Below are 21850 nucleotides of genomic sequence, written 5' to 3'. Positions count from 1 at the left end.
AGGTAACCTCAACCTTTAACCTTTATTATACTGTAAGGTAACCTCCAGCCTTTAACCTTAACATTCTTTGAGAAGACCTCAACCTTTAACTTTCAACATACTGTAAGAGAACCCCCCAACCTTTAACCTTTAACCTGCTGTAAAGTAAACCCAACCTTTGACCTACAGTAATTTTTGTTTTGTAAAATTTTTGTTTTATAGTAATCTTTATATTAACTTGAAAAATATTTTTTTTAACACAAACTGTTTTGAAAACGCCACACAGTACGCCGATCGTAACCTTGTTTTATATTTTTAGGGGATGGTGGTAGCTGTGAAAAGATTGAGAATCCTTCTGAAGTACGGAACGTCGAGTGGGTCTCGCATAATTGCCGAGTCGGTTATCCCGTTATAGGTATGTTTTTTGTTTTTTTTACATTAGACGTCGATATTCAGTGTCTCTTCTAAGATTTAAAAAATGAGTGAGGGATTTGTTTCAAAAGTGAGGAGGGGATTTCTTTTCTCATTTGGAATGCACCATTTTTTAAATCATGACTGAGGGTGAGATCCCTGAATACAAAAATGTACATACATGTCACATGACACACCACACCGTGGTTACAAATTTCGTACCACAGAGATAATTTTGTCTCAGTATTAATACATAGATTAAAAAATTTCTGAAAAATGGGGAGTTTAAGTTTTATATCATGATATACATACTATCTGTATTAAATCTGTATTAACAATGTTAGCTTCTATTAAAATGGTACAATGTAACAGAAGATGTAGCTTCTATTAGAGCATCTACACATATAAAAAAAATGATTATTTTGTTGGTTCTCAATTGTTTAAAAAGAATGAGTGCGACTTCTGCCAAGAATACAGGTTCTAATACAGATTCCACTTGTGCATAAATGCACAAATATTGTTTACCAAAATCAATGGGTTTTCAAAGCTGACCACAAATGAATTTTTGGTAACTTTACGCATACTAATTAGGTTATTTGCATAATGATAGTTTCTTGGTGTATGGTGTGAGAGTTACAATTATAGTATTCTGTTACATGCTGTTGCCAAATTTATTTTTTGTAATGTTACGCATACTAATAAGGTGATTTGCATAATGGTTGTTTCTAGGTGTATGGGGTGAGAGTTATAATTATAGTATTCTGATACATGCTGTTGCCAAATGTATTTTTTGTAACTTTATGCATACTAATAAGGTGATTTACATAATGGTTGTTTCTACGTGTATGGTTCTAAATATATGCCACTGACAAATGTATTTTTTATAAATTTATGCATACTAATAAGGCAATTTACATAATGGTTGTTTCTATGTGTATGGTTCTAATGGCAGTCAGATATATGTCACTGAAAAATGTATTTTTGAAACTTTATGCATACTAATAAGGTGATTTGCATAATGGTTGTTTCTAGGTGTATGGGGTGAGAGTTATAATTACAGTATTCTGATACATGATGTTGCCAAATGTATTTTTTGTAACTTTATGCATATTAATAAGGTGATTTACATAATGGTTGTTTCTATGTGTATGGTTCTAATGGCAGTCGGATATATGCCACTGAAAAATGTATTTTTGTAACTTTACGCATACTAATAAGGTGATTTACATAATGGTTGTTTCTAGGTGTATGGGGTGAGAGTTCAAATGGTAATCAAATACATGCTCTTGATAGGTCTTACAACCATAAACTGCTTGCCACTGTCAATGACAATAAAGAAATTATGTTGTATAACTACCCATGTTGCAGTCCTGTGGTAAGTATCAATTTTCATTTTCTATCAACATATAAGTGCCCCGTAATCTGAATAATACCAATAAAAAAGCAACAAAAAAAATAGTCAAATTTTTTGAGTAAAAACTGAAAAAATTGACTGAAAATTTTTCTGTTGGCTCCAAAATTAGGGTTCATTTTTAGAAATATTGAAGAATTTAAGAAAAAAAGTACTGACAAATGTGGGTGAGAAAATCTGTTGGTGAAAAGGTTGAAAGTGATATTCTCCCAATAGCATGTTTTTAAAATGACGTCTCTGAATGTTACTTTGCATAATAAATGATTCATGACGACGTTCGATTTAGTCGAACAAATGAGTCAAGAAAAACCAAAATAGCGAAAGATTCATAACTGCGCCAAAATCTTTTATTCAGACAGTATTATAAAACGCGCGTAAACTAATCAACAAAAGTCATAGCAAATTACGGTAACACAGTCGGACTTGAAAATGTCTTCAGCGTCTTCAGTTCTATTTTTAGTACGATCTCGTAATCGCTATTCTCGTAATATCTAAAATCAACTGAGGGAATTGTTTCATCTATATATTCTCTGAAACACAATGTGTGAGGGCGTACTTCATCAACATCATATTTGAGGCTGGTTTTGTTTACTGACAAGAGCCCTCAACCTGTGAATCTTGGAAATTTTACAATTCTTAATTTAGTAGTTTTTATGAGCCCCCCCCCCCCCCTCCATTGTGTTTTGTTTTATTAAAATTTTGAGTCAGACAACATGTGTAATTCTAGTGAGAACTGTTTATTCTGTGAAAAAGTTCCCAAATATTTCCAAGGCCGGTCCATAAATGACCTATTTTAGAGTCCAAATGCAAACGAAATGGACACGCCCTTATTAGCTCTTATCAGTCTACACTAAAGCAGAGGTGTGAATGGCTATATACTGTAAGGTCAGGTACGATTTCGAAAAACTTAAAAATAGTCGCATTTTATAACGTTTTTTTTAAAACTTCGCTCTTAGAAATGCCCTGATTCTTGTAAAACTTGTAAGAAAAATTTTCAAAATTGACTGAGAAAAGAAATCCAAACATTCAACACAGTGAATATACACCAGCTGTCTCATATTAGAACCATCAAAAAAATAAATAAATAATCAACATTTTATTGTAATATTACCATCTATGCAATGTACCTATTCTACGTTTGTCTCAACTGAATTTTCTGTTTTTACTTTTCTATTATCATGATTTTATTCTTTATTGTAATTTTATCTATATCTCAACAGACATTCGATAACAATAAATTTATTATTATAAAGTTATTATTATTACATTAAAAAAAATGACAGGGAATCAAGTATCAAGGTGACCTTCAGATGGGATTTAGATAAAAATAAAATTGTGTATAGGATCTTTATTTTTTCTTGTATCCACAAAAGGCGAAATTTGTTATTTGAGGCATGTTTAATTGTCTGCGTGTTTTTGATATCTAGATTGGCGCATTACTATTGTCTATGGATCGGTGCAATGGTGTCACACCGTGTGTATTTCTGTAACCAATACGATCATTTTATTACGCAGCTGGTGCTGGAAAGCTTAATACCTTACTTTACAAAATTCAACATGTTTGAATTTTCTCTTTAATATACTACTAAACTACGCCGAGAACATTGAATGTGTTCACTGTACTGCCCTCAAGCACAGACACCACAGTCGTTGTCATGGGTGACCAGGATCGTGCGTGACTTCATATGCTAGTATTGTTTGCTTGTTTACACTTAATTTACTAGTAAACTCTTGCCCCTTCAACTGGGATGATAACAGTCATGATAACCATCGTCTAACTTTAGAAATATGTACATTGCCTTGCACCCCCCCTCCTCCCTGCTGAAATACAGAATTAGTTTTAATATAACCAGACAGACACGTATACTGTAAAATGACTAATTTTCACTGGGTTTAAATTTCACTGATTTACCATTTCAGGCATATTAAGTAGGTTTTAAATTCACGGTTTTATCATTTAGATAATGTGTTCTATGCTAAATTTTACATATTCACTGGGTTTTAATTTAGTGCATTTTCCAGTCAGCAAAATACTGTAAAACACATCTTTTTAGCTAGCATGTCATTTCACCTAATTTAGCTAACCTGTAATTTCACTAATTTAGAAAAATTATATTCCTGCAATGAGATTGTTAGCATTTTAGCTAAATTAAGATTTTGTTAATTTCATGTATTGAGTCAAATTCGCTAAAATTGCATATAGCTATTTTACTGTGTTTTACAGAAAGCAAAATTAAAATAAAATGAATAATAAACACATTATCTAAATGATAAAACTGTGAATTTAAAACACAATAAATATGCCTGGAATGGTAAATCAGTGAAATTTAAACCCAGCGAAAATTAGTAATTTTATAGTAGCTTTAAGCCAGCATAAAATAGCTAAATGTTTGGGCGATATGGTCGTCACCTGCACACGTGCGGGAATCGAGTCCCAAGCGACGATAACAACACACGCTAAAAATGCAAAGGCTCATGGGTAAACACTTGTTATAAACAATGACACGCTATGGACATTTGACACATGCACAGGTGACAACTCCCTCGCTTTAAATATTGTGGCATTCTAAGTGTTAACTTTTCTGTAAACCTTCTGACGTTAATAATTTTTCCGATTTGATAATCAATCACTGACATAAATAGAAAATTGTCTTAAAGATCACGGTGAAATGTACGCTCACTACTTGAGAATTTTTGCATGAATTTTTTATTGGATTTACACAATATATAAACGTCTTAAAGCGGTTTTCAGTAATAGCTTGTCAGTGACAGAATATAGTACTAAATTTTGCTTGACAAAACAAAATAAAATGATTTATCAATTTCGGCAAATGTGGATTTCTTTTCTCTGAGGTTCACTAATGCGGATCGATCGATAATATATATCTGTCAGTTCTGCTCAGCCGATAAGCGTTGACACCGACTTCGAACCTCCGACTCGAACCTCAGGCTCACCTATATCGTCAACTGTTGTCACCTTGCACCGAATAAGCACACCGAATTGTTTCCATATTTTTGACGAAAAACAACTTCTACAATACCTGCTACCAACAGTAATTAATTACTATTTTGATCCAAAATTAACGAAGAAATTTTTAAAAATATGTACAACAAATGTTGTTAGTAAAAATGCTGGCAATTACCGGTAGTGATTAGCATAGTCTATCGTTAATTAAGAATTTCTTAATATTTTAGCTTGAATAGAATACAATACAATCGAACAGATTAATTTTTTGATAATCTGTCGCTTCCTTATTTGGCATATCTGCAAACACAAATAGAAATGTGCTGTTTAATCATATGAACTACCTCCCCCTAAACTAATTGTAAAAAAAAATTAGTTACCGACATAAGTAACATTAATAATTTTTAAGTTTTTTTGTTTATGAGTGATTGCCCATCGTCGTCTGTGTCAATGTTTTCCTTTTTTACTTCTTCTTGAAAACTACAAGTCTGGGTGCTTGAATGTACCTCGGGTAGACCTTTCTTAGATTTGTTCATTTCATGATTGTATCTTCAATTCTCTAATTTTAGTGAATATTTTTGTCATTTTTGGTAAAAAGTGATATTTTCGACTTCTTGTTAAAAAACGCAAGTCCAATTGCTTTGATATTGCATATATAGATACTACATGTGGACCTCTCTCAGATTTGTTCATTTTGTAATTATATCTTTAATTCTCTAATTTTGGTGAATATTTTTGATGAAAAGTGATATTTTTCAATTCTTGTTGAAAACAGCAAGTCATGTTTCTTTGATACAATACATATTTTTCATTTTCTAATGATATCTTCAGTTCTTTAATTGAAATGTGCATTGCTAATGCAACTATGGATTCATTCTGCGAGATTAATATTTTCTTAATCACTGTTTCATTATTTTGGTAGATGTGTGTATGTTGGATTGAAAAAAAACACAGTGATTTGAAAAGAAAAAAAAAATATTGAAAAAAATGATATAAAAATAATGATTTTAAAATATGGTGTTTAAAACAATAGTTATTGAACAAGTAATTGTCAATCAAACATAAGCAGAACTACCTAATGATTTAAGGGATGACTCATTTGAAATCTGGGGGGGAGCTCAAGAAAATTGATCAATTTTATATCTTTTTCTAAACTACAATAGCAAGGATTTTTTCCCCCAATAGGATTTTTTTTTTTTTTTTAACTACTTTTTTGAGAGAGTTTTTGTTTTCTCACTATTGCGCCTGTGTAATTTTTTTTTCTTGATTTCACCCCGCATTATTATTTTTTTTTTTTCAAAAACCCTCCAGCTCCCCCCACCCAACAGATTTTAAATGACTCACCCCTAATGCAGTGGTTGTTGTACTGAACTGAACAATATGTAAATCTCAAGTTGAAATCTGGCGCTGATTGACCCCCCCCCCTCCTCCTCCCCCAAATAAATTACATGCAGTTACATTTATTTGTTGAGAACACGCCACCTGACACAAAAATATTTTTAACATAATTATCATTGAATGTCTGCTATTATCGATCAGAGACAATAATAAAATCTAAATATTTGTTTAATTTTTTGGGGGGTTTACTATACAAGCTATCAGGTATTTGAATTGAAGTAATCTACGTGTTGGCTCGCTGCCAATTAAGTTACCGATATACCGGCTGATACGACAACATCACCAATTTTGGTAATGGTTTTGTGTTGTACTTTGTACTTGAGTCGACCTGATACTGGATTTATGTAGGTTAGAGTTCAACTACTGACTCTGAGCTTTATCGGGTACGAATTCTATCCAGCTCTGTCACGTAGTCCCAAAAACATACAATCAACATCATACAAGGATATCCAAACCATAGTCATTCATGTTGGCACAAATAACATTTCAGATGGGTGCTCAGTTCAGACATGTGCAGATGAGTTTGTAACTCTAATTGATAATACCAAACACAAATATCCAACAGCGAAAATCTGTGTCTCCTCCATCCTACATCGAAGGGACAACATTACAACAAATGAGAACACGGACCAACTAAATGACAAATTGAAACAACAGAGTGCTAATGGGGATAATTACATCTATATTGACAACAATAACATTAATTGTGACACTCATTTGATAGATAATGTGCATCTGAATCTCTGTGGGACAGCTGCTCTGGTGAAAAACATAAAAGATGCTGTTGGACCAATAATTGGTATTAAACGGGATGTCAAGAAAACCTACAAATCTAAATTAACAACCTCACAGAATGTCAACAAACAAAATACCCGCCAACAATCCAGAAATCATACAGACAACAATCAAGATTCCTTCTTCCCAGCTGACCCATACCAATTCCAACAAACACTATTGTCTCAAATGCTATTTCCAGGATTATCATTTCAACCTGATTGGAGGATGCACATGTACGGTCAAAGACCACAACAAAATCTTCAATAATGGTACAAAAACAACAATGCAGAAGGAGGACTTCATGGAAGTCAGGAAAACGAGCATTATCAATTTCATATTGGAATGTGCAAGGTGTAACTAGCAAATTAGAAAATAATGACTTTGTGAAAGATATAACATGTCATGACATCATCGGATTAGGAGAAACTTGGCTAAATCAAGCTTCTCAAAATGTTCTGAATATTCCTGGATATTACTCATACTCTATAACTCGAAAAAATCAGTCAAGAGGTGGAATATCTCTATTAATCAAACAACCTCTCAAAAAAGGAATATCTATAGTCAATACCAACTCTGATGACATGATATGGTGTAAGTTACAAAAGGATTTCTTTAATGTAACAAAGGATATATATCTATGCTTTATATACCACCCACCTGCAATTTCAAAATATTGCAAGCATGACTTTTTTGATGATTTACAAAATGAGATATGCAACTTCTCCAAACATGGCAATGTTGTTATACTTGGTGACATGAACAGCAGAACAGGGTTTCTCCCTGATCATATAGGCAATGACAATAACCCATTTATACCATTTTCATATTTATATGAGGAAAATAACATTACGTCAGTACAAAACAATAGTGATTCATCTGTCAATAGTCATGGTAGATCTTTAATAGAAATGTGTAAAAGTACTGGTCTTATAATATTGAATGGGCGTTTACCTGGGGATTCTAAAGGCAGTTATACCTGTTATCACTATAATGGTGCGAGCACTGTAGATTATGCAATAGCATCCCCTGATCTAATTCAAAATATTAAATATTTCAAGGTACATGACTTTACATGTACATCTGATCACTGCCAAATATCTTGTCTAATTACAGTGAATGATATTATTCGAACAGAGACAAGTGACAATAATTATTTAAACAATGAACCCAGAAGCTGGATATGGGACAAACTATCAGTATTTGAATATCAAGATAGATTAGCATCTAAAACAAGTCAGGAACAGATCAAATGCTTCTTAAATAATAGTTATGCTATGGATAAAAATGGAATAAATGAGGCAGTGAATGATTTTAACAAATTAATTGACAATTCCGCTAGTCAGGTTTTCAAAAGAAAAAGAAACATTAATAAAAGGAAAACTGAACTAAAATATAGGAGGAAATGGTATGATAGAGAATGTGTAATTCTTAAAAAGGACCTCTCCAACACAGCACGCTTACTCAGTAAGTACCCATTTGATGCTAAAGTTAGAGAAATATTTTATGCCAAGAAAAAAAAATATAAGAAATTAGTTAGGAAAAAGAGATTACAAGAACAAAATTCATTAGTTACAAAATTGGCAAACTTAAAAAATGCAAATTCTCAACAGTTTTGGAAATTGATCAACCAACTTAGGGATTCAAACAAAAATAGGTCAAACCCAATTTCACCAGAAGAATGGATCAAATATTATAAACAATTAAATAACGACAATTTAAACACAAATTTACCAAATGACTTGACATCTACAATTAAATCAACAGAAAATATAGAACACATAAATAATTCATGCATACTAAACAAAGAAATAACAGATAAGGAAATAAAAATAGCAATTAGTAAACTTAAACCCAGAAAGGCAGCAGGATATGATGGGTATTGCCCTGAATTATTGAAAGACAGCTCAGATTATTTAATTAAACCTCTGAAAAAATTATTTAATAATATATTACATTCTGCTATTTACCCAGATATATGGAATATCAGTATAATTTCTCATATTTATAAAAAAGGAGACAGATCTGAACCAGATAATTACAGGGGAGTCGCAGTTTCAAGTTGTATAGGCAAAACATTTTGCACAATAATAAATATTAGGCTATGCCAATTCATAGAAAGCAAGAATATCATAAACAACAATCAGGCAGGATTCAGAAAAGGGTACCGGACAACTGATCACATTTTTGTCTTAAAAACAATAGTTCATAAATATCTGAAACAAAACAAAAAAATTTATACTTGCTTCATCGATTTTAAAAAAGCGTTTGACAAAGTGTGGAGAGAAGGATTATTCTATAAACTGCTAAATAATGGTATTACTGGAAATATCTACAAATTAATTCAAAATATGTACCAGAATACAAAGGCATGCATTCGTTTCGGTGATAAGATATCTCCGATATTTGAAACTATCACAGGTGTAAGACAGGGATGTGTTATGAGTCCAATGCTTTTCAATCTATACGTCAATGACTTAAATAGTCCAATACAAAACAATGACAAAGATCAAGTTCAACTCAATAACATCAAAATTAGCTCACTGTTTTATGCAGATGATCTAGTTTTAATATCAGAAACAAATAAAGGTCTACAGAGATCAATCAATAATTTGGAGAAATATTGCCAAAATTGGAAACTCCAAGTGAATATGTCAAAAAGTAAAATTGTAATATTTAAAAGAGGATACTTGAGAAATACTGAAAAATTTACATATCAAGGTCAAAATATTAGTTGTGTATTTTCATACAACTACCTTGGGGTATCATTACAGTCGAATGGTAAATTCAGCGACACAAGAAATAATTTGGCAGACAAAGCCACAAGAGCTTTATATGCAATGATGACTTCTGTGCCAAAAGAAACTGACTGCAAAACAATGTTACACCTATTCAAAACATGTATAAGACCAATACTATTATATGGATCAGATGTATGGGGCTTCGAAATTCAAGAAAATAATAAATGGGACATTACACCAATCGAGAAAACCCATCTGAAATTTAGTAAAAGAATGCTTGGATTGAATAAATTTTCATCAAATCTAGCTTGTAGAGCAGAAATAGGTGAACTACCATTACTAGTAGACATCAAAATAAATCTTATAAAGTATTTGGCACGAATCAAAGAACTTCCAGAATGTAATTTAACAAAACAGGCATACCATGAACAGATAAACTGCAAACTCCCATGGATTATGTCAATTTACAAAGAGTTAAATAAGGAAGATAACACATTAGATATAAAGAATATCAATGACAAATTGAATGCAACAAAACAAAATATAAAGAGAATAGGAAACAATATTAAACAAAAATATATTGAATTCTGGAAGGAGACAATTATGGATAAACCTAAGTTGAGAACATATACTCAATTCAAAACAAACTACAACTTTGAAAGTTACTTAATTATACTGAATCTAAAACATAGAATTTCTGTCTCTAGATTCCGAACAAGTAATCACAGCCTAGCAATAGAAAAGGGTAGACATACCCAACCTAAAATTTCTTTGGAAAACAGGATTTGTAAACAATGTACTTTAGCAGACATAGAAGATGAAATGCATCTCCTCATCAAATGCCCAAAATATCACACACTGCGAATGGATATATTCTCAAATATACAGTTTCCTGATGAAACAAAAACTGACCAACAGAAATTTACATACTTAATGACAAATTCTAACACAAATGTAATCAAACTTGTTGGAGAATTTATACACAGCTCGTTCTTAATGAGAAACGAGAAAGATACTTAACAAAAACACTAAAATCTATCATTTATTATTTGCTATAGTTATTTTGTTATTTTGTTTTTTAATATCTTACTTTTGTTGCTATAAACTGATGGAAACACTGTATTTCTAAGGATGCAATAAATTATCTTTATTTATTTATCTACAGTCAAAAAAAAACAAAAAACGTTTGAAGCAGAAACTAGAAAAAAAATTATTATTTTGAAAAAGAAAACAATATCAACAACAAAAAATTGTCCTGTCAAAGTTCAAAAATAATTATTCAGATTTGAAAACAAATTTTGTTGTCACTCTATTAATGAGCTGTTTACTGTAAAAGGATTAATTATTAATTAGGTTTTAATTTTGCTTATTTCACTGACTGGAAAATGCACTAAACTAAAACCCAGTGAATATGTAAAATTGAGCATAGAAAACATTATCTAAATGATAAAACCATGAATTTAAAACCCACTGAATATGCCTGAAATGGTAAATCAGCGAAATTTAAACCCTGTGAAAATTAGTCATTTTACAGTATATGTGTATGTCTGGTTATATTAAAGCTAATTCTGGAAGGGGAGGGGGGGCTAGACTGTTATCATCCCAGTTAAAGGGGCAAGAGTTTAAATTAAAGTGCAGCGGTCGTCGCGCCGCGTCCTGTTCGATATGGGACTCATAGCAACGTATACAACGCGTGTAAAATACATTGTTTATTTACAAGAAATTCGAACACGCGCTGCGCGACGACCACCGCGCTTTAAGTGTAAACAAATATTGAGCTCACTCATTAGATTCCAATGGTCAGTTGCAGGGACTTTTTAAACAAGAGAACAGGGGCGCAGCGCCCTCATGCCATGGCCATGCGCCCCCTTACCCTGGGGAGCAGATCCTCAGGCAACCATAAAATTCTGAATGACCAGGGATCACATGTGGCCAGTCTTCAACTCTGACCTGTCTGATAGTAATTTGGGCCGCAAGGAAGCCATAGAATGCTCCATTTTAACTTACTATGACTGCCTGACGCATGCACAGGTGATGACTCCCTCGCTTTAATTATAGTAAAATACTTTATTTTCACTTGGTATTAATTTTCACTATTTTAACTGAAGCAATGATTCAGTGAAAATAAAATCCAGCAATTATATACTCTTTTCCTGTATTTCACCTTCAACTCATCAAAAAGCAGTGAAAATAAATTCCATACAAAACACGCAAAAAGCCTTTTCAGTGAAAATTAATTCCAGCTAACATAAAGTATTCTACAAATATTTGTGAATTTCGCGAGGTTGTGAAAATGTTTCCTGAGGCCCTATTGACTACTGTAAAATGCTTTATTTTTGATGGAATTAATTTTTGCTAAAAAGACTTTTTGGTTGTTTTGTATGGAATTTATTTCTGCAAATTTCAAGAATTGACGTAAAATTAACAAAACACAAAAAGTAGCAAAAAATTAAGTGGCTCACAAGCAGACCTTATATATAATACTATTATATTTAATACTATTCTGCAAAGTACCCAAACTTGTTTCCATGGAAACCACGACATTGCCATTTTGGCCATTTTGTATAGGAAATTGGGCAAAATACAAACAATATCATTTGAAAATTTGTTTGGATAAGTTTTCCTTCATAATTTCCTAGCCAGTCAAAAAGAATGATTTCGCAAAGCTGCAAGAAATTCTTGTCAAAAGAGATGTCCAGCTTTACCGCTTGCTGAGTTCTGTCAACTTTCGACACCTGCCAGAAAACGATTGTGTACAAACTTCTTCTCCACACTTGAGATGTTGATAAAAATTGACAAACCTTTTAGTCAAAAACTGAGAGCAATACCTGAAACTGTCCGTATGGACCAAAATGATGATGAAATTTAGTGAAAATTTGACAAAATGTGAAAATATTTGCACTTTATTTTCACCGGAAAACATATCTGATACTCAAGGGGTTAAAAGTGTCACTGTTACACTTTGTGTTTGATAAGTAGCTTCTGTGAGCATCCATTAAAGAATGAAATAGATTCACCTTCACTGGATGCTATTAGAGGATCATATCATGTCATTTTTAAAAGAGATGTTTAAATGTTCAAGTGATCGTTCATGCATGTTTTAGCCGAACACCAACCTGTATGATAAAAAAAAAATAGCAAAAAAAATGAAATTATGAACGGTCATGTGTTTTCTGATTCATGTACGAACTTGAAATACTATAAAAGCGTTAATTATTCACTGGGTTTTTAATTTTGCTTATTTCACTGACTGGAAAATGCGCTAAATTAAAACCCAGTGAATATGTCAAATTTATGAGGTTTTTAAAGGTCCATATTATGTGGTTTTTAAAGGCCCATGTTATGTGATAGTTTAAGATCCATGTCATGTGATTTTTAAAGACCCATACCATGTGATAGTTTAATGCTCATGTTAGGTATGTGATTTTTAAAGACCCAAGTCATGTGATAGTTAAAGGCCCATGTCATGTGATTTTGATTTTGTTTTTCAATGAATTTTAATTCTGTATATTAAAAAATTCGGAAAATGACATGGCTCTTTTAAAAACGGGAATGCACCATTGAATCATGGGATACCTTCTGGATTACTTGGTTGATCGACATTAAAGCATTAATCCAACAAGTAAATTTGCTCTCTGTGAGCATTACGATTATTGCAGCGCATCGCTTTAATATTTTTAATATAATATATTTACCTGATACCAGCATATTTTGTATCAATCTCACATCTTTGCAATTTATAAAGCGGGCTTTTAACAATTTATTTCTATCTACTGTCTGTGTGTTACTCTAGTCACACTACGTCCAGTTTGTTGTGGGCCCCCAAAACATATATGTGTTTATTTATTTATTTTTTTACCTTGCCTTTATGAAAATAAAATGGCAAAGTAACGTATTACTATTTCTGTTGTTGGCATGGATACCATTGTTGTCATCGTCGCCATCATCGTTAACAATTATTAGGGATCGCTGGTTGACTTACTATCATATTTACTGTGGAATACTTTATTTTCGCTTGGAATTAATTTTCAATTAATTTAATCTGTGAATTTTTTTGACCTCCAATTTGAGATATGAAATTGTATATCTGCCTTAAGAAACTAATGGTAAAAAGAAAATGGCCGCTATTTACTGAAATAAACCCTCATTTTAATGAAAAGTGGGCTAGTGACCTTAAACCTTTTTTTAATATCCTTATATTGTATTCAAGTACAATTTAATGTAAAATTAATAAATTCTGCGTATTTTCATTTATGAGTAGGCTTCTACCGTAAATGTGAGTGTGTATTAGTGTTTTAATAAAGCATCATTTTGAGAGTGGGTAGAATCGCCATGGTTCTGACATTAAAAATATTTGTTTACACTTGTTTTTCCTGTTAGAATGGCGTTATAAAATTTCAGAGTTGTGTCAGTGAATGTTAAAATAACAATAAAATTAAATGAATAATAAAATAGCTTTCATTTCAAAATCATTTGTTACGTATACTATATGAATATAACATTAAATAACTTTAGTAGCGATGCCTGATTCAAGTTCACACAGACTTGATAAGATGCAGATTTAATTCTTTAAATTATTATTAAAAGTTGGCTGCAAAGTACCAGGATGTATGACCTTTAGGTGGTCGTGCAAAGTACCAGGATGTGTGACATTTAGGTGGTCATGCAAAGTATCAGGATGTGTGACCTTTAGGTGGTCATGTAAAGTACCAGGATGTGTGACCTTTAGGTGGTCGTGCAAAGTACCAGGATGTGTGACCTTTAGGTGGTCATGCAAAGTACCAGGATGTGTGACCTTTAGGGGATCGTGCATAAAGCAGTTGAAGATCTAGCTTTCAGATTTTCACCGGAGAATGTCAATTCCATGAAAAGACGGTTTTGAATATTAATGTATATTATCACAAAGCTACAATCATACATCATGTCATTTGACATTCATCTTCAATTTCTTGTAATTACCAATCGACGTTTCACAACTGTCTAATGCAATTGACGTTTCCGTTCTAAAAGAACACCTCACATTAAAAAAAGCCTCTCGTGAGGAATCTTGGAAAGCACATATTGATTTTTTTTTTCTTCCTAAATGGGATTTTAATTTCCATTTCCTTTCTGTTCTGCTATTTCTGGCCTTTTAATATCACTTGCTAATATCCCAAATGGCTGTTGTATATTGTTCAACTCCTCCCCTTTGTGGAAGCTCAATGAACTGGCTGTTCCATCTGACAACATCCCTCCCCTTGTCTAGATTTTAGTTTATGCTCATATTTTCCTCAAGAACAATGTGAGAATTGGAAAGAGTGTCACAATTTTGTGTTTCTCATGAAAAATTTAAACAATTATTAAGAAATCAGAAATTCTGTTTCTTTCATAAAAAATCTAATAAATATTGTAATTAATGAGGAGTTTTACCATTGGAAACTTTGCGGGGTGTCATAATGAAGGCAGACTAAACATAAAAAAATCAGAAAACGAAATTCTGCTGGGACAGAAAAAAACTATAAATAAATAAAAATATTGCATACTTTTTAAAAAAATGATAAACTGTAGAATACTTTCATTTAGCTTGGAATTAATTTTCGCTCGAAAAGATTTTTTAGGTGCTTTGTATGGAATTGATTTTCACTGATATAGAAAAAAGGGAAAACTTGCTGAATTTCACCGAATCATTCCTTCAGCGAAAATAGCGAAAATTAATTTCAAGCAAAAATAAAGTATTTTACAGTAAATAGGTAAATAAAATGTCATTTAAATTAAATGTGTACACCAGCTTCTTTAAAATTAAAATCTACCTTAAAACGTGGCAAAAAAAAAACAATAATTTTCACAATTTACTTTTGCTGAAAAGATTTTTTTGGTGTTTTGTATGGAATTTATTTTCACTGATTTTAGATGAGTTGAATGTAAAATATAGGAAAAAGAGTATATTTGCTGGATTTTATTTTCACTGAATCATCCCTTCACCGACTCGGAAAATAGCGAAAATTAATTCCAAGCTAAAATAAAGTATTTCAGTCAGTTGCAAAAATGAAACCATTCATTTTTTTTTTTTTTTTTTTTTTTGGACAGGTAATTTGATAACGCCCACTGATACAGTAAATAATGAATATAAAGCTGTCACATATCATTACGGCTAATATCAATCTTTATATATGGGACATTTCCAATTATGCAAATTAGTAATAGACAATTTGCTGCTTTCTAGAGCACCTGATATTTCGTCCGATTACGCCAACTGAGTTAACTACTTTTAAGATTTTTACAAGCGTAGTCGTTGCTTCATTACATAAACAAAAGTTCAAATCAAGATTACAAATGATAAATACTTGCCTTATTAAGTTAAAAAAAAAAGTGTATGATTTTAAAATTGCTAAATTCTGATACTCTAACTTCTCCTTAATTTCAAATAAAAGTTGGCAAATATTTGTTTGTGTTCATGTAAAAAAAAAAAAAAAAAAAAAAAAAAGACTTTGTCCTACACATTATTTTTGATCTTTGTGAACCAGTGAAGTGCACTACATGTGGTAGAATGGAGAAATGTCTGTTTTCTGTTTTCAGAGAATTTGTTGGAAATCCAAATCAACCTTTATTATACATGTATTCATGATTAATATTCACTAAATATTAAACGTTGGACATATATCAAATGTTGTGGTATTGAATAATTTTAATACAAAAAAAATAAACAAATTTATAAATTATGGTAAAAACATCACTGCCTATTTTTACCTTAAATAAGAAGCAACACATTTTTTTTTCATTATAATCAATCCATTAACAAATACATATTTAGGGAAGTGGCTGAATTGTTAGAGGAAAAATTAATAAAGTTATTGAATAAAAAATAAATAAAAAAAATTATAAATTAAAACCATCACTGCATATTTTTACCTAAAATAAGAAGCAACACATTTTTTTCATTATAATCAATTCATTAACAAATAAATATTTAGGGGAAAGTGGCTGAATTTTTAGAGAAAATATTAATAAAGTTATTAAATAATAAAAAAACCATCACTGCATGAAGTTATTAATTTTTCAATTGTTGTAAACAACTTGAATTTCTCAAGAGATAAAATTGTTATGAATTTCTCCAAATTTTCTAAAACTGAAATTTTTTTTGCGGTCTGACGACACCAAATTTAGAAATGAACTTTTGAAATTCATGAAATTTGGTATTAACAAATGCAGTGAATTTTTGAAATTGCTAAAATTTCTATCAGTGAAACTTTTAAACTTTATAATTTTTTATAAATTTTGACATAGTTTGTAAATTATTACGAATTTTTTCCAATGTGTCTAAAAATGATTGTAAGAGTATTTTTAGTCCACAGACACTGTTTAGAAATGAATTTGCAAAACTTCGGAAGGGATGGTAACTCAATCCATTTTTTTCTTATCTATGATAATAAAAATTCAGGATTCCATGGCGATATTTTATCTTATTTTGTTGAAGTTAAACACTGTAAAATGATACTTCAAATGTCTAACCTTTACAACCACCAGTCCTCAATTTTCAAAATAGTCTGCCCAAAAGATTGGGACAAAAAAAAAAACAAGTTTTTTTAGTAAAAGCTGAAAATTGACTCAAATTAGTTCTATATATAGTTTGATTTTTTTCCAGATAAAATATTGCGATATTTGTTGAACTAAAACTAAAACTATTATCACATTTTGTCTGTTTGATCTAAAACTCTTTTCATCACAAATTCACAAAATAGTTTATAGTCTGCACTTTCCTTCAGAAGATTGGGACAAAAATAGGTGAATATTTTTGAGTAAAAACTGAAAATTCACTAAAATTTTGTCTTTTGGCTCCAAAATTAGAGTTCGTTTCCAGAAATATTGAAGAATATAAGAAAAAAGTAAAGACAAATTTAGGCAAGAAAGTCTGGTGGTGAAAAGGTTAAATAAATTAGGACTTATATGAATAATTGATTCAGAGGAAATTTTCTTATTCTCAGATTTCTCAATTCCCTCCGTTACCTCAAATGATACATCCCTGACTTAATAATGATGTCAGTACATCCCTTACTGTTTTATCGCCATAGCAATGTAGATAGTATCGCTATAGCAACAACGTGAAGAAATACTCAGCACATTGGAATTCACCAAATGATTGTCGTCTTAAATGAGGAGATCAAATCTCAATTGGTCGTAACGGAAATTAAACTTTTGATTGTGGATAATAACAATGAACCCTTCATCCATATGGAATCACTTAATCCTTTGTGTGAATTAACAATCTAATGTGCAGAGTGGAAGTTTTCATAAGCAGTATTTCAAATTACTGCCTGGCCGTTCGCCCGAGATGAGTTAATTTTCTGCTAGTAAAAATGAAAACTTACATTCCCGGTGATCTGGTAACATTTTTTTGTTATGTTTTTTCCCAATCGAAATTTTGATTTGTTGGGCAAAGAGACACACAGAAGAAAATAATTAGAGTGTTGTAGACCTTACAAAAACAAGGAGAGAAAATTGTGCTGTCATGGGAAATTGAATTCAGCTGTGTATTTTGGGGAGAGGTGTGTAATCCCCTATAGTTCCATTGTCTCAATCAGGGGAGGGGGTGATACTCGGCGAGGAGATGGTTGACGTCCACGGGGGGGGGGGGGGGGGTCAACACTAACCACTAACCTGGGTGAGGCAGTCGACACACCCAGGAAAAGGGGGTCCATCAAATTTTTTGTTAATTTCCAGGTGGGATATAAACTTGAGGGGGGTATTTTCAAGTTGAAGGTCATGTTGTAAAAATTTCATGTAATAGTGTTCTTTCCAATATTATATTGCCAAACATAAAAATAAATATGTGTTGCTTTGTTTATCATCAATCCTGAATCATATTAGTATGATACATAAATATTTATATGTATGGCTGCATTAATTGTTTTGTTTTCTCCAGGCTCAAGGCAGAAGCTACAAGACCAATAATATCGAGACTCGTAATGTGGCGTTTGTTTACGACAACAATTACCTAATCACCGTCGGCGGGAAAGATACATGTATTATGCAGTGGAAGATTCTATCGTCATGACGATAAAAGTGATGATGTGCACAGCTTCCCTCTTGTGATAACACTCGCTGCATTCTTCAGTTTGAGAAGTATGTGTAAATAAACATTTGAGTTAGTATGCATTAAATGCGTACTGTAACATGCAATGACAACACTTAAATTATACTGTAGAATACTTTATTTTCGCTTTGAATTTATTTTTGCTATTTTCGCTGAAGGGATGTTTCAGTGAAAATAAAATCCAGCGAATATACCTTTTTTCCTATATTTCACATTCAACTCATCAAAAATCAGTGAAAATAAATTCCATACAAAACACCGAAAAATCTTTTTCAGCGAAAATTAATTCCAGCTAAAATAAAGTATTTTACAGTATATTAAAGGTGTTCGGCCATCCCTTGAAGGATAAATGTTCTCTCATCAATTTTTGCCATGTGTTTGAACTTCAATAACCGTACATTTTTGATCAAAAAATAATTGAGTAATCAATCCCAATTGATAGTGAGTTTTTACCACAGAAAGTACCAGGATGTGTGACCTTTTAGAGGTCATGCAAAGTACCAGGATGTGTGACCTTTTAGAGGTTTTGCAAAGCACTGTGATTGACCCTTTGGAGGTCATGCATATCCGGTTAAATATTCAAAACCTTATATGTGTAATGGTGGTTGACCTTTGACCCTTTGAAAGCTAAAATAAAATTTTGTCACTTTTCAAAAAATAAACCCACTTAAATTTTCCAAAAACAAACTTTTATCAAAAGAATAAGAAATAAATTATGTCAATTTGGACTAAAATTAACAAAGAAATCTTTAAAAAAAAAAATTGCAAAATTGTGCCTCCCAAATTTTGGTGATAAAAATGATGGTGTTCAAATTTACCTTTGGTGAATCCAATATCATATGAATCAGAAACTAACTTCTCTGTCATATGTCAAAGATTAATACAACAAACTAAAGATGCCATTAACTATTTCTGGTATGTCATTTTTGTCGACTTCAAAATGTTTGACTGTCATTGCATCTCATCACTTGATATTGTTTTTCCTTTAAAAGAGGCCACATACAATAAATACTATGTTGCATTTTTAAACAATTTAAACTTCTTAAATCAAAAATTCTCTGAAATGTTTGTGTCAACAAAAAAACAAAGAATTTCAAAAAACTCCAAAATGTGTCAAATATTCAAATATTTCTCTGTGGTTTCCAAGATTATGAGTAATACAAGTTTTTGAAAATGTGATTTTCTTTTGCACAGTCAACAAAATAAATATTTCTTGTGGCTTTTCAAAAGACACTTTTAGTGAAAGGCGAATTTAATGTTGCAGAAAGCAATGTCGTCGGCATGGCCATCATCATAAGAGGAGATGAAGATGCGGTTTCTATGGTAACTGATGGTTCTATAGACGTCTGGGAAAAGATCTAGCAAAATAATAGAGTGTGCAATAAAATATTTGTTTGAACGATGGAACTTTCCAGAATGCAATAAAAAACGTCAGTAATGTAAATAATGACAATTGTAATGACTTTTTAAGAGCTGCGTCAGGTTTTCTAAACGTGGTTGCTATTACATCAAAATGAGGTAGATTTCAAAGATATTGGTTGCCATGGTAACTAATTGGTGATGGTTTCCGCCAGTTGTTCATCATCACTGTTCTGCAATATCAAGTATTGTGTCTGAATTTTATAAATGTTATCATTCTGAGTGCAGCTTGTCATTTTGCTTTTTTTTTACTTGAAGTTACATATATAAATACCAGTGTGACTGAACTCCAATGTGACTGAACATTAACATTACTGAACATCTATGTGACTAAACACAAATGTAACTAAACACCAATGTGACTGAACACCTATGTAATTGAACATCTATGTGACTGAACACAAATGTAACTGAACTCTAATGTGACTGAACAATACCTTTACTGGACATCTATGTGACTGAACACAAATATAACTAAATACCAGTGTGACTGAATGTCTATGTGACTGAACATTAACTTTACCGAATGCCTATGTGACTGAACATTAACTTTACTGAATGCCTATGTGACTGAACATTAACTTTACTGAATGCCTATGTGACTGAACATTAACTTTACTGAATGCCTATGTGATTGAACATTAACTTTACTGAATGCCTATGTGACTGAACATTAACTTTACTGAATGCCAATGTGACTGAACATTAACTTTACTGAATGCCTATGTGACTGAACATTAACTTTACTGAATGCCAATGTGACTGAACATTAACTTTACTGAATGCCTATGTGACTGAACATTAACTTTACTGAATGCCAATGTGACTGAACATTAACTTTACTGAATGCCTATGTGACTGAACATTAACTTTACTGAATGCCAATGTGACTGAACATTAACTTTACTGAATGCCAATGTGACTGAACATTAACTTTACTGAATGCCTATGTGACTGAACATTAACTTTACTGAATGCCTATGTGACTGAACATTAACTTTACTGAATGCCTATGTGACTGAACATTAACTTTACTGAATGCCTATGTGACTGAACATTAACTTTACTGAATGCCTATGTGACTGAACATTAACTTTACTGAATGCCTATGTGACTGAACATTAACTTTACTGAATGCCTATGTGACTGAGCACCAATGTAACTAAACACCAATGTGACTGAACATTAACGTTACTGAACACCTCTGTGATTAAACATCTATGTGACTGAACAAGAATATAACTGAACACTAATGTGACTGAACACCTATGTGGCTGAGAACATTTTCAGTACTGAACAGCAAAAAGATGAAAAAAAATTGTTTCCTTTTAGATGTTCAAAATGTTCAGTTTATAGAGGTCTTCATAACAAAATAGGGATTGGTGTTTGAGCTATTCGTCGTCTTACTGTGAAAAAAAGGCGACATTGATAAAAATGGGAATCTGTCTGTTGACAAACACCATGTAAGGAAGTACTGCCTTCAAGGTAGAATTACCAAAATTTATAAATATTCACTTTAGAAGGAAACTATTTTGAAAATATTTCCATTTTGTTCTTTATGACCACATATCATGGTGACTTTCGTGAAATTTTTTTTTTCCTAATTAAATTATTACTTATTATTACTTGAAAACTATTTTTGTTAAAAATGTCAGTTCACACTAGAGCTTAGTACTGTATTG

General features: G+C 31.8%; 1 protein-coding gene across 1 annotated transcript in view; it reads left to right on the top strand.

Moving 5' to 3' along the window:
* The window catches only part of LOC100375410 (uncharacterized), a 76948-nt gene extending 56752 nt beyond the window's left edge, over positions 1-20196 (top strand). The window contains exons 26-28 of the mRNA XM_085494649.1: positions 299-394; positions 1635-1765; positions 18579-20196. Coding sequence (XP_085350775.1) covers positions 299-394; positions 1635-1765; positions 18579-18710 — 359 coding nt within the window. The 3' untranslated portion in view covers positions 18711-20196. The remainder of the gene's footprint in view (positions 1-298; positions 395-1634; positions 1766-18578) is intronic.
* The last annotated feature ends 1654 nt before the right edge of the window (positions 20197-21850 follow it).

This window comes from Saccoglossus kowalevskii, chromosome 20, assembly GCF_978046115.1.
Source record: "Saccoglossus kowalevskii chromosome 20, keSacKowa6.1, whole genome shotgun sequence".
Taxonomy (NCBI): domain Eukaryota; kingdom Metazoa; phylum Hemichordata; class Enteropneusta; family Harrimaniidae; genus Saccoglossus; species Saccoglossus kowalevskii.
This window is presented reverse-complemented; position numbering and strand designations above follow the sequence as displayed.